This window comes from Chenopodium album, chromosome 12 (genome assembly GCF_948465745.1).
Source record: "Chenopodium album chromosome 12, dcCheAlbu1.1, whole genome shotgun sequence".
NCBI classification, from domain to species: Eukaryota; Viridiplantae; Streptophyta; class Magnoliopsida; order Caryophyllales; family Amaranthaceae; genus Chenopodium; species Chenopodium album.
The window spans coordinates 47,142,574-47,157,753 of NC_137845.1; the positions used below are offsets into that span (position 1 = coordinate 47,142,574).

General features: G+C 37.9%; 1 protein-coding gene across 1 annotated transcript; it reads left to right on the plus strand.

Moving 5' to 3' along the window:
• The first annotated feature begins 9,369 nt into the window (after window positions 1-9,369).
• LOC145572473 (uncharacterized) lies at window positions 9,370-11,878 on the plus strand. The gene is made up of 3 exons (XM_081631445.1): window positions 9,370-10,407; window positions 11,185-11,300; window positions 11,401-11,878. Exons 1-3 carry the CDS (start codon window positions 9,445-9,447, stop codon window positions 11,687-11,689), a joined length of 1,368 nt encoding a protein of 455 aa, XP_081487571.1. The 5' UTR covers window positions 9,370-9,444; the 3' UTR covers window positions 11,690-11,878.
• The last annotated feature ends 3,302 nt before the right edge of the window (window positions 11,879-15,180 follow it).

Below are 15,180 nucleotides of genomic sequence, written 5' to 3' on the forward strand. Positions count from 1 at the left end.
CCGATACTTTCTACCTCTCTAGTTACGAGGAGTATAATTGGTGGAACACTATCGCGGGGTACCCCAATTTCACAACTCGATCTAGCCATGCTAGCCACATTATTCACCCCGTACTCCGTATATTCATGAGAATTATGGGGTACGCTTGCTTCTAGAAGCAAGACCTCGGAAAACTAACCAAAGAGGAGATAAAATGACTCTTCATAGCTTCCCAATTTGAGGGGGATCTTGAGGGTAACGTGAACATGGGGTACATGTTTATCAAACAGTGCCTTGAAATTAAGAGGAGTACGGAGTTGAAAGGGGAAATAAAATGTGGTGGGATGATCACAATAATTGCCAAGGCTTTGGGATTCACCAATTAGGTTGACCAATTGACCCCGGTGAATGGATCCAATGTCCTTGACATTCCCGGACTTGCCTCAATGCACATGCTTGTGGAACTCTAGGGTAATGTGACCATATACTCTTGGTTGGTCAAGGGTAAGCACCGTTGCATTCTCCCTAATGTGACGGTAATGAATACCGTGGGGACCACTTGGCAAGTGCCAATTGATCCACTCTTCGGGAATGTTCCCGACCTTGACCAACCATCTCAACATCGCCGCCATAGCATCTCCACCATTCCTAGATTTATGGTCCTCTCCTCCTCTTCTTCCTCCTTCACCCTTGAATCGGCTTTTCACCATCTAAATCTAACCAACTAAAGAATCTTGCAAGAGAATGAATACCAAAGTTATGTCTCCCAAATGTCCTATCAAAACCAAGTTGAGAGGGGAGATTTTCTCCCTTATGTCAACTATCCTCACCGCCCCGTCCAAGAGGGGCCGGTTGCGGGTTGGAACAACCAACCCACCTAATCTTATTGGCAAGGAGCTCGTAACTCCATTTCGGAGTTACGATCCTTCCCTCCCTACGATTATACACAACCCGGGGGTTGTGATTTTAGGGAGGACCCTTCTTATTACCACGTCCCCGAGACATGTGGTAATATGACTCCCTAGGAGATCGATAACCACCCATTAAGGGGATATTTCGGGTTTCCACCCTGGTATGATGGTGGTTGGGGCACTAGTAGTGCACCGGACTTCGGTCACTACCAAAGTAGCCCCAACTATGATCTTCCTCCATACGTGGATCAACCACCCTATTCCGGCAATGTAGACCCAAACTACAATTACATGCCATCGCCGCCTAGAGGGGAAGATTGGGAGTAGCCATTAGACATTTGTTTTTACCGTTCCTTTCTCTTCCTTCCCTTCATTTTTAACACCGAGGCCGGTGTCAAGTTTTAGCTTGGGGGGGGGGAGATGTTTCTCATTGTATTCACTTTTTGTGGAAATGGTAATCAAATGTCTAGCTTGGGAGAGGTCTTGAGGTTCTTGTGTATAGGGTAGTTTTCGGTTTTGATAGGATATGTGCTTTCATGTGATGCTTTTGTGCAATGTATGGAGAAGTTTGAGTTTGTATGTGGAATGTTTGGCATGAAAGGCTTAGCTTAGCCTTTGGGACTTGTGGTAGGATTCATGTTGTATTATGTTCTAGACTGCATGCCTATTTTAGGTTGGTTGTTGTTCTATACACGATGATATGGAATGCCTAGGCTAGAACGATTGCATATTGATATTTTTGTCTCACTTCTCCATTATATGTGTGCTTTGGAGCATCTTATTTCTATGATTAGATTTGGTATATTCATTGGTTGGCTAGTGTGATGGTTGAATGCATGGTATGATTGGCTTGTCGCTCTTGGTCTCTTTGATGATTTGTGATGATTGATGATGTTGGTTTTTCCCTAATATCCAAATTTCTTCTTATCTTCTTACCCCTCTAATATCCAAATTCCCTAACATCCAAACCCCTAATATCCAAATTCTTTAATTAGTTTTCTTATCCCCCATTTTCATCCAATAAAAAAAAATAAAAAAATAAAAAAAAAGAGTTTGTTTTTGCCTTTAATCGGTATGCTATGATGATATTGGATTGTATGTGGTGGATACTTGTTTTATTTTTGTAATAAAATTTCGAGCATGGTTTAGATGCCCTTGGTTGAACATAGAATTGGCTAGTTTAGGCTAGTATGAGAATAACCTTACCGAATGTACGAGACTTAAAGTGTAAGTTTGGGGTAAGATGGTGTCGCCTATCTTAAAGGAATTTGAACCCCGAAAGGTAGTATTTGATCCCACATTGTCCCCAAAAGTGACGTTTTAATATTTTTCAAGGCTACTACATTATGTATGAGTGGCAAGGATCCTCTTTGATTCAGTACCTAGATCGAGAACTTAAGTCTCAACTCCCAAGATCGCGGCCTAAACTACTGATGTGTTCATTTTATATATATATTTACCCCCATCCCTTGGTCGTAATTAGTAGTGTTTTTGGCTCCTTCGAGCCACTTTTATTACTAATTTGTGTTTTCCAGTGTTTTTGTAGTTTTGCTTGAGTTTTGTAGGAATTTGCGTACTTGGAGCACTTTCCCGGATTTTTGAGGAGCAACTACGAGCGTTGGAAGGCCGCGACCACTTTCGATAGCCCAAGACCGATTGGAGGTAGCAAATCGGTGATTAAGGGCTCAGTTTCGGAAATACAAGGCAATTGGGCCAAGTTCGGAGGCCCAAGGAGATAGCCGTGAAGCCCAAGAGCTCCGCCCGGACCAGCAAGGCTCCGCCCGAAGGCGCGCCCGGCCGGGCGGGGCGAAGCAACACTTGAGATAGCCCGCGACCGGAGCACGCGCCCGGCCGGGCGCGAGAAGACCTCAGACCTGAAAAAAGGCGGGCCTGGTCGGGTAAGGGTGGCTTTTAGGGAATCTTAGTTCCGATTAATTTGTTTTAGCGGATAACTCTTGTTTACTATTAAGGTAATTTTATTAGGCAAGATTAGATACCTTTTTTTCACTTCTCTTACTCTAGTTTTTAATTCCTTCTCTCTCTAATTAGACTTTCTCTCTCTAGACTTATTTTCTCTCTTGTTCCCTAAAACTCCATTGTAATTCCGCCATCTTGGTACGATTTCTCTCTTATTAATCTCAGTATTTTTATTCATTCAATTTCTTCATGTCTTGTTTAATTATTATATTTTGTTTAGCTTTAATTATATCTGAGTAGTTCTCTTTCTAGGGTTTATGGGGATCTAATAAATAATATGAAGGGGTAATTTTATGATTATTGATTGTTAATGCTAAATCGATTTCCTATTGATTGTTTAAATGCTATGCAATTAGATTTGGCCAGGTTTAATTGTATGAGTTTAGCAATATTGATTCGAGATTCGAGAGATGAGAATTGATGTTTAGGCTTAGTTTCAATAGGCAAATTAATTAATAAATGGTTAGGTCGAGATTCGAGAGATGAGATTTAATACCGGTAAATTAACTCTGTGATTGTAATACGTAGCGAAAGCCTTTTATGATCTGATTAATTAATGCATCGATGATTGATTATTATGTTTTACCCTGGAATATTGTTTATTAGTGAAACTATGCCCTAGGCTTTATTATTATTGATTTCTTCCCTATTACTTTCCTTACTCATAATCTTCGTAGCATAGATTTTATTCACAAAAATATTGGTTATCTTAATAATTTAGATTATAATAATTAATTAGGAGTAGAAAGATTAGTTTCCCTGTGGATTCGACCCTACTTCCCTATCTGCATAAGCTAGTGGACTTAGGTAATTATTTTTGATTAGGTGATACGACTTTAGCCTGTCAAAATTTGGCGCCGTTGCCGGGGAAACGGTTTTATTTTTATTTCTAATTGTTTTTGTAGTCTAGATTATTTTCTTTTTGCCTCAAAGGACATTAGTTCTTTGAGGTAGTTCTAATATCTGTCTTTTTAGTTCTTTGTTTATGCCCAGGTGTTCCAGATCAGGTTACATTCCATTCGATCCTGAGATCGAGCGCTCTTTCCATAGACAGAAGAATCTTTATAGGCAGATCCTGGCAGCTTCTGGGAGTAACGATATTCCTAGATACCCATTACCTAACTCTAGTGATTTGGAGCACTCTTCTGATTCAGAATTAGAGATGGGTACACCACCACCACCTCCACCTCGCAAGCTTAGCGATTATTCGCAGCCGTCCCTGACGGATTTTCCACATCTTTCTCCTACACCTGATCTCGAGGGAGTCCAGTTCGAGATCAAGCCCAAGTTTATAACGATGATAGAAAGAAAGCAGTTCAGTGGAGCTAAGGGTGAAGATCCTAATCTTCACATTGCAGATTTCTGTCAATATTGCAATACTATTAGGCAGAATGGGGTAACACAAGACCAAATCAGGGAGATTCTTTTTCCCTTTTCTTTATGTGGAAAAGCTAAATTGTGGTTTAATGGTTTGAATAGAGCTGCACTTGGTATTACTAACTGGGAGACACTTGCTTTGAATTTTTATAATAAATATTACCCTGCAGAGAAAACAGCTTTATTGAGAAGTGTCATTCAGAATTTTGCCCAGGAGCCAGATGAAGCATTATATGAGGCTTAGGAAAGATTCAAGGATCTGCAGAGGGAGTGTCCCCACCACAACTTGGCAAAGTGGCAGCTAATTCAAGCTTTTTACAATGGATTTGGGAATGCATCAAGGACAATTTTAGACTCCGCAGCTAGCGGTAGATTCATGAATTTAAATGTTGATGATGCAGGTCAGGTTATTGATGATATGGCGATCCATAATTCCCAATATGGGAATACTAGAGGTTATGCTAATAAGGGCAAGCATCATGTTGATTAAGTAACCCTTATGCAAGCTCAGCTTACTTCTATTTGCCAGAAATTAGATAGCCTTAGTACTAATATTCCTAATTCTGTTGCTAATGTTTCTGCTGTTTCTAATAATGCTAATGATGCTTTTTGTGAAAATTGTGGAAGTGTAGGGCATTTTGAGCAAGATTGCAGGAGTTCGATGGAGCAAGTTAATGCTTTTCAAACCTACAAGCAAAATAACCCATACTCCAATTCCTACAATCCTGGCTACCGGAACCATCCCTACCTATCTTACCGTAGCAACAATGTTCAAAACCCTCCACCTCTACAACAACCACAACCAGCACCCCCTCCACAGCAGAAATATTACCACCCTCATGCTAACCAGAAAGCCCCAGCACAAACCCCTACTACATCTTCTGACCCTGCTTTATCAGAAATTAGGGCAATGTTGACCAGTATGCAAAAACATATGGAGAGTAGAAACCAAAAAATTGACTCTATTATAGCCCATAATAAAGTCATGGACACCCAAATTGCCCAATTGTCCTCTACCCTTCAATCTCGCCAGCAGGGAGCCCTACCAGCGCAGGGAATTCAACCTACGGAACATGCAAATGCAATTACCCTAAGGAGTGGTTCACACTACGATGGGCCCCAAATGCCCAAAGAGGATGAACCTGATTTAATTGATATTGATAATCCTGATTCCGTTGTACCAAATGCCCCTGCAGGGCTCCAGGGTAAAATTGCTGATACTAATATTTCCGATGATTCATTGCAGGGTACAACCTCAGGGAAGGATGAACCCCAGGGGAAGAGTAGGGAAGCACCACCAGTTATCAAATTACCATTCCCTAATCGCCAACTAAAGACTAAGTTGGACAAGCAGTTTGGTAAGTTTCTGGAGGTCGTTAAAAATTTGCAGGTAACGGTCCCTTTTACTGAACTTATTACACAGGTTCCTGCATATGCTAAATTTATGAAAGATATTTTGACTAGGAAGAGGGCCTTTAATGAAGTAGGAACTGTAGCTTTTACTGAGGAATGTAGTGCATTGTTACAAAATAAATCTCCTCCTAAATTAAAGGATCCTGGTAGTTTTTCTATTCCTTGTCATATTGGTAATGTCTTCATAGATAAAGCATTATGTGATTTGGGTGCGTCTGTTAGTGTAATGCCATCGTCTATTTGCTCTAAATTGAATATGGGTGAATTAAAAATTACTAATATCACTTTGCAAATGGCAGATCGTTCTGTTAAATATCCCCTAGGTATTTTAGAGGACGTCCCTGTTAGAGTTGGTAAATTTGTCATCCCTGTTGTTTTTGTTGTTTTAGACATGGCTGAGGATACACAAATCCCCATTATATTAGGTAGGCCTTTTCTCCATACTGCAAGAGCCATTATTGATGTTAAAAATGGAAAACTAACCCTATCTGTTGGTGATGATAATATTACTTTTAATTTAGGGAAGGTTTTAAAAGGTCCTATGTTAGAGGAAAATTGTTGTTTGATTGATGTTATCGATATAATGGATGATATTTATGATGATAGCTTGACACAGATTCTTGCAATGGATCCCTTGGAAGAAATACTTTGTGGAAATTTGTCTACAGGTGATGCGAGTATCTGGAGTAAGGAGGTGGATTTTATTGAAAAAACCCTTGCCATAGAAGAACTTGATGATAACGAGAATAAGAAGGTAGTAAAATTAGTTCAGGAATCAAAACCTGCAGAGGTAAAGAAACCTGAACTAAAACCTCTCCCTTCTCATTTAAAATATGTTTTTTGGATGAGCAGGAAATGCACCCCGTGATCATTAGTACTGCACTTGATGACCCACAAACTTCCCAACTTCTAGAGGTTCTTAGAACCCACAAAAGGGCAATAGGGTACAGTATTGATGATCTCAAGGGTATAAGCCCAGATTTTTGTATGCACAGGATACACTTAGAGGACAACTACAAGCCCTGCATTCAACCCCAGAGGAGGTTGAATCCTAATATGCAAGAGGTAGTCAAGAAAGAGGTTATGAAATTACTTGATGCAGGTATTATTTATCCTATTTCTGACTCTAAATGGGTAAGTCATGTACAGGTGGTTCCTAAGAAGGGTGGGATGACTGTACCCGGCCTATACTCTGCAAGTCCCAAACTGGGTCAGAGTCACCATGAGGGACGGAATAGGACTGTCGGGGTGAGGATCCACAGCAGGCCCAGAAGAGTTATCCGCTAAAACAAATTAATCGGAACTAAGATTCCCTAAAAGCCACTCGCGCCCGGTCGGGCAAGGGGCTGCCCGACCGGGCCCGCCTTTTTTCAGGTCTGAGGTCTTCTCGCGCCCGACCGGGCGCGTGCTCCGGGCGCGGGCTATCTCAAGTGTTGCTTCGCCCCGCCCGGCCGGGCGCGCTGTCGGGCGGAGCCTTGCTGGTCCGGGCGGAGCTCTTGGGCTTCACGGCTTTCTCCTTGGGCCTCCGAACTTGGCCCAATTGCCTTGTATTTCCGAAACTGAGCCCTTAATCACCGATTTGCTACCTCCAATCGGTCTTGGGCTATCGAAAGTGGTCGCGGCCTTCCAACGTTCGTAGGGGAGCGGGCGTGTAGAGCCTCTGGAGCGGGCGCTCCTCCCCGATTATTTGAAACCTGCCTTCTTCTGAAGTCAGCAGGAGCGAGCGCTCCTCGCTGGAAATCCGTCTTATTTTGACGGATTAACCTATGTAATTCGGGGAGTATAAATGCTTCCCCTTTAGTTCATTTGAGGAAGAGACAACAGTAGCCTAGTTTTTAGTAGTTCCTCTTAGTTTGAAATATTCCGCTTTAGTAATCTAGTTTAGTTTTCATCAAATCAATCATTGTAATAGTGAGTTTCAAGAATTATCTCAAGATTTGGCACTTTGTATTCAATATTTGAAGCTTCAATTAGTAATTCTTCCACCTTCATCCATTTAATTTTTGATTTTATTTTGTATTTGCATGTCACTTAAATCTCTTTAGTTCTTGATAATTTGTTGTTAGATGATAGTTTATTCAATAGTTAATCACTTTTCCCCAATTATTGAAGTAGTTAGAACCCTAATCCTTGTATGCATGTTGATTAAGATGAGTTGTGAGTAGTCTTCTTTGCTAGGGGTTGGGTGAAGCTCAACGTATTGTTTAGTTGTATAAATGTGGGAGAAGTATTGATGTTTGTATTGCAATTAAATTGATTGTATGATATTGCTTGTTGGTTCTTCATGATAGGATTAGCTACCCTTGATTTAGGAGCTTGATAGCATAGTATGCTTAGTCTGACATGGAAATGTGAATTGAGTATGTCATTACTTATTGCAATTTGATTATGTATCTTCTATTGCTAAACTAATAACAAATCTAAGTTTAGTAATGTGAGTTGTTTCCTAATTGCATGAGGTTGATCTTACATATAGTCCTTGCTATCTCTTGTCTATTTTACTCCCTACTTGCCTAATTACCTTGGTTGAGTGGATCCCATCCCCTAGAGTTTGTAATCCATTGAATTAGAACTATAGTTTGTTTGACTACTTGACGAACCCCCAAATCACTAAAGATTTCGAATTAGCTTAAGTGTTAAGATCCTTAGCAACCATATCCCGTTCCTTGTGGACCGAACTCTTACTTATCATTGTGCTTGGTTTGTAGGATGTTTGTTTATAAATGTGTTTAATTGAGTGTGGAATGTGCGACCGTTCTACGTTCATCAATTTCTTTTTTTTATTTTTTATTTTTTTTTTTACAAGATGGTGAAAACACTCTTGGATATGATAAACTTGCAAGAAATAATACGAGAGTATGGAATATTGGAGTGGAATTCTCAATAGTTGGCTTATTAGTTATTACTTATTAGCAATATATAACTTGCCTTTTTTTTCCAATAGTATTTGTATTATTGTTCATCAATAGAAGATGGATGAGGTTTTCAAATTTTAAAAGAAAAAATAATTGTAGCACAATTTAAAAAGAATATGCTATCGATTTCTTCTATAAAAATAGTTATAATTATTGTTAATTAAATATAAATTTTTTTCCTTATTATTGTGTTTCTTAGCTTGTCAAAATTAGATGAATAAAACAGTCTTATTCTCCAATTTTGCACGTCATTATTATCAAATACTTGAATCAAATCCATTATCTTCTTATTTAGACCATGTCTCTAAGTTTAGCAAAATACAATTATAATTTTAAAATTTTAAATCGGATTTTATTCAGATCGGATTGTATCAAATAAGATGAGGGGTTAGTTCTCGCCACCTCTAATAGCAAGCTGATCTTCTAATCAATCAATTATTTGAATAAATAAAATGGTGACGCTTAGTTCCAAAATGTAAAAGGTGTAAAATGACTACTACTCTAATTTTCCAAATTAAAAAAAATAAAGAATAGGATTACTATGGGCACACTTCTCGAACTCGTCCCAAACCCTTTTGATCTGGTTTCTTCATCTTCACTATTTTATCATTTGTTCGATCTGCATGGCTTTAACGTCGTGTCATCTCCTCCTCACTCTCTCCCAGTCACGTGTCCACCTTCTTCCTTCTCCCTCCACGCGTCCTTTCCTCCTCATCCTAACCTCCTTCCTCACTCTTATATCATCACCTCTTCATTCATTTACCATCAAAATCAAATTCAACCAAAAAAAAAGGCAAAGGAAAGAAAACAGAGAAAAATTACCTTCTTAGTTGTACAAAATCTCTTGAGAAATTATAGTATAACACACAAAAATGGCAAGCAGGAAGGTAGAGAAGGCGGAGGGGGCGGCGAGGTACGCCGCAGATGAGCTCAAGTCAGAGAGGGAAACAAAGGAAACACAGCTGAAACAAGATCAGCCAATTCGAAAAGATTACTACACTGAGGAAACCAACTACCAGCAACAACAAAATAGGCCGGGGATCATCTCCTCGGTGATCGGTGCGATTGGGAGCACGTACGAGCACGCGAAGGAGGCGGTTGCGGGGAAGACTCATGATGCTGCTGAGAAGACTAAGGAGACTGCTGCGTATACTTCTGAGAAGATGAAGGAGACTGAGAGGGATGCTGCTGTTCGTGCGAGGGAGGATGCCGCTTTGGCGAGGGAAGGGAGGGATAATGCTGCTGAAAATTTAAGGCAGACAAAGGATTCTGCTGTTGGGAGGACTAAGGATGCTGCTGGTTATGTCGCGGATAAGACTGTCCAGGCGAAGGATGTGACTGTTGGGAAGACTAAGGATGCTGCGGGTTATGTCGCGGATAGGGCTAAAGGGGCGAAGGATGCTACTGTTGGTACGGCCGTGCAGGCGAAGGATGTGACTGTTGGGAAGACTAAGGATGCTGCGGGTTATGTGGCGGATAAGAGTAAGGAGGCGAAGGATGTTGCCGCTGAGAATGCAAGGATAGCGGCGAATAAGACAGGGGAGTACACGGAGTATACTGCTGAGAAGGCTGTGGAAGGGAAGGATGCTACTGTTGGGAAGCTGACTGAGTTGAAGGATTCTGCTGCTGATGTTGCGAAGAGGGCGATGGGTTTCTTGTCTTTGAAGAAAGATGAGACTGCGGAGAAGGCGAGCGAGACTGCTGATGCTGCTGTGCAGAAGACCAAGGAGACGGCGGAGGCGGCTAAGGAGAAAGGGAGGGAGACTATGGAGTCCGCTAAGCAGACCGCGAATGCTGCTAAGAACAAGACGTGGCAGAAGAAAGAGGAAGCCAAGGTGAGAATTCGGTTGTCCTCTCTCTGATCTAATACTCTGCATATATAATAAGTGATTCTAGTCTTAGCTAATGTGTTACTAGTATATCATTTGTGGGTATGTTTTAGATATATATGTATCTCAAACAATGTAGTAATTTCTCAAGGTTAAATAAAATGTTAAAAACTTTTTAGATCAGATCAAAGATGACTTGTGATATCTATGAATTGCATATATATTTGGGCACATTTTTACTTTCTCAATTGTTTTGTTTATTTATGACTTGAATTAAAAGTCTCGTGCTGATACATTGCTAAATAAAAATGTCTAATACTGATAGATTGCGAAAATTTAGATGAAGTTGTATTGCATTCTTGAGGCTGGATCTTGAATATATCAGTAAAATACAGAACAATGTGATTATTTATGAAATAATATGTAGTATTTGTATAAGATCAGTGTGATCATTTATGAAATAATATGTATTTGTATATAAGATTATTGTTTTGCATATGCTAACCAAAATTTTAGTGATTAATCAACATAGATAGAGATAAATTCAATTGGTTAATATGTACAAGACAATGTGATCATTTATGAAATACAGCGATATGTATATGTACAAGATGTAGTTGTGCAAGCGTTAATTTTATACTCAGTAGTGTTCGATCGAAATTCGATAGTGTGATTATTTCGATTTGTTGATATGTGCTTCTAGATCTGTTGCGTTTTTAACATGGGAATTTTACTCATAGTAGTATATAAAAACAATTATATATGATTATATTCCTTGGACAGGATGCATACAAGGCTACAGAAGAGGATGCAAGAAGGAAAAAGGAAGAAATGAGGGTAGAGAAGCTGAGAGAAAAGGGCTATGATATGCAAGATGAAGACCGCAATGCGGCACTGAGGTAGTGATTAATCAAGATACAATTTGTACAACAATGTAGGGAATAGAAATTAAATTGATCGATCATATAACTGATGAGAGTATTCTTTTGTATGAAACAGGGGAGAGGATGCCAAGAACAATATACTAGGGGCAATAGGTGGATTAACAGATGCTATGAAGAGCAAGCTTGCTGTTCCAAGCGAAGAGGAGAAACGAAGGACCCAGGGCGGCAGGGGCGGTGATGAGAAGATCGTAGCAGTGACTGTTGAGGAGTCGCGGCCTGGAGCAGCTGCGGATCTTCTGAAGGCGGCTGATCAGATTACCGGGCAGAGTTACACCCCTAATGATGTGGGTAAGATGGGGGAGGAAGGGACCGGATTCCCGAAGCCTGCCGGAGGTCTCCGTTGATTGAGCTAGCAATGGTGGACATAATATAACAACACTATAATAGATGAACATATATGACCATGCATGGTTTTTGTTGGCCGGTCTATCTGTTAGCTGTTTCAAAGTCATATATGTTCTTTTGTTTGTTACACCTAGTGTTTGAAACTTTTGTTATGTTGTAAGCTCATTTTGGTTCTTATATAAATTATCTTTACTTCATGTATGCTATGGCTTTTTATTAAGGTAGGAAATGGCTTTTAAAAAGTCCTTTTTATTTTGGTTTCTTGATAATGAATTGAACCTTCTTCATGAATATGTGATGTTAGTCCCATCTTTTAATGATTATTTAATTAATTTTAAAACTACATTGTGCCAAGTGGCAACATTGCATTTTGAACGAGAGAGAAATTGGGAAGAGAATTAATCAGTCCATAATTCCATTGAGTAAGGGATATATATACATGTACAATAATTAGGGTTTTCTTAGAGAACACTAAACCCTAGATCTAGAACATTTTAGAAAATACAGGAATATAATGGTCATCTATAAATATTTCATAACACTCCCCTTTGGATGTCCATTATCGAAGACTGTGCCTCGTTAAAATCTTATTAGGAAAAATCCCGTGGGATAAAAACCTAATGAAGGAAAAAGAGTACAACATTCTTCGTAATACGCTCGAAATGCTGCCTCGTTAAAAACCTTATCAGGAAAAATCCAATATGGGACAAAAACCATGGTTAAGGGAAAAAGAGTGCAGTGCGTAATTTCTCCCCCTGATGAATACTCAATTTGAGGTCTTCTAATGCAATGAATCCAATATAGTTGAGAGTCTTCTCGATCACATGACGCAGAATAGTATTATTCCTTGATTATCGATCCTCCCAAATCTTCAAATCTTTACGCGAACAAGCGAGTCTTCATATCACCAAACCTATAACAATAATATATGTGTTTGTCCACATTTCATTCGAAATCTCTGTTTAAAGTTGCCATATTCATTATACTTATGCGTTCTTCTGGAGGCCGTGAATAATAAAAATTGATGATCATTATTATTCGATTAAACATTCCTTAATAATAATATGGCAACACATGATATTATTAATGTTGATTTTTCAATCTTGTATAAAATAATAATTTAACACATGTAATTATATACATTGATCATGGTTCTTCTAGACAATGATAAAACAGTCTCACGCATAAGTATCTTGTTGATTCTTTAGAATATTTATAATTGATACGATAGTTCACTTTCATATACAAATAGTTATTCTCATTACTAGCACTTATATGCTCAAACTTCAGGTTGAGATGTCAATGATTTAGTCACATAGACTAAAAGTTTAATAATAATTACAATATTCAAAATATAAAGTTTGTAGGGCTGGATATATAAATGCGTCGTACATAAGTTCTTCAGGAACTCTTCTTCTTACATGATTCATAACATGCAATTAAATCAGCGTCACCAATAATTTCATCACAATTATAAGCCCATTGAATATAAATATCTCTTTCTCATTTTCCATCAAAGTTGTAAATATGTCTTAATATACTTGGAATGAAAATTGACATACACCACAATTATTGTATAGAAAGTAATGCGTGCAATATGAAATATAGAAAATATGATAACATATTAAACAAATAATACAATAAGTAATGCATCTAACAACTTCGAACATATGCAATGAATAATCCAGTAACCTATGACTCACACATGCATATGAACATACACAGGACTCGAAATAATGTAAGACACTGTACAGTGTGAATTTTAAAAATCCATATTTCATTGGACTTCTGGTCCATGATAAACTTTAATTATTATCATTATGTCGACATTAAAATGGACATGTATTCCAGATCCCTTATTCACTAGTCCATTATATCATGTATATGCATTATTTATCGGTTCCATCATATACCGGTATCATCATATAATTCCTCAAGGTACAATTTTAATTTGCATGTTTTTTTGACAATGATATCTGGATACATTTTTCATTGGTACCATCATAATTTTTCTTACATAATAGGTCATCTATTATAATAATTCAGATATCTATACCACCTATCAAGGGTATTTCTCACCCTATGGTAATAATATACTATTATTACACTTTAAAAGTATCAACTGCACTATCTTGCAATATATCGCATATTTATATTGCAACCGATCATATAAACTACACTTCAGGTGCAGTGATTTAAGAAAAATTGGCAAGACCTATCTTAATGTATGCACATAATATCATTATCACTATAATAAAGATATATCTCTCTATTCCTCTAGATGGGTCATAACGGTATACAAATCAAATCATAGATGTGCAACATATGTTGATACAAAAGTTGGCATGTAACTTACAAAGTATCATTAGAGGGATCAACTAATTATAGTTTTATAATTTTGCCAACTTACTTCAATTCTTCCCCCTAAGTTGGTAAAATATCTCAAATATTGGGCCAATTATTTACCAACTTAGAATATAATTTCATGTGCATCAAATTTCATATCGTAGGATAATCATATATATTCAACAAAGTTTTATCTCTTCTGGAGAATAATGAAATTTTGTTCTCTTCTAGAAATCAATATTAATAGGGGGTAATAAATTGTGCAGTTGTTAATTTCTTATTCTATTCCTTATGTGCTGACATACAATAGCCCCAATCAAGAGAATTTTTATACAAATATAAACTTTCTTGTAATTTTACTAGGTGGTGACCTTCGGGATCACTAGAAATATTGATAGTATGATACTAGTTACATAAAATTTCCACATATAACTTGTACGTGGTGAGCTTCTGGTCACCTAATATTTGTCAACATATAAATTTCTCTAGTGAACTTCTGGTCACCAATTATTTAGAAAAACCAATGTATTGTCTCTTGAACTACTCTTTTAACACAAGGTATTGAAAATCACAATCCAAATATAGCTCAATATCAATGTTATGTCTTGCCATTCAATTTATTTCATATATTTAACGTGAGAGAGCGTCACCACATTATTTCTTTCATATCAAATGAAACTTCAAGTTTTCATAACGGCTAAACCCCGGATGGCCTAATTATTAATATCACATCCAATCACTTTTCCTTTAGTATTTAAATTATGGTCAGTTTTATAATATTGGTGATCACCTTATTAGAGATACTTTATGCATGGCCATGAATATGATGTGATATAAGTACACCAATGTGTTTCTTTCTACAATTGGCAAGACAATTAACTAATACTCATACTCCATTAGAGCATTTCTTGTAACCTTGATACATGCTAATCTTGTTGGACAATATTTTATACTCTTCTGGAGTACTTTATATAACCTTAAAACATTTTAATGTATTAGAAATGATCTCTTCAAGAGATGCATCAAAATGTGTCACTTTCTCAAATTTGTCATTTTCAATTATTGCTCCTTTCTCTTCTAAGGATTCTTATCATTGTAACCCTTTGGATTACCATACTTTAGGTGTGCTAGTTTCAATAGCAAC

Bases quoted from the DNA above. Each gene is read 5' to 3' on its own strand.
- LOC145572473 (XM_081631445.1), top strand. From the start codon at position 9,445: ATGGCAAGCAGGAAGGTAGAGAAGGCGGAGGGGGCGGCGAGGTACGCC. The intron at 10,408-11,184 runs GTGAGAATTCGG...TTCCTTGGACAG, and splicing joins AGAAGAAAGAGGAAGCCAAG to GATGCATACAAGGCTACAGA. The intron at 11,301-11,400 runs GTAGTGATTAAT...TGTATGAAACAG, and splicing joins GACCGCAATGCGGCACTGAG to GGGAGAGGATGCCAAGAACA.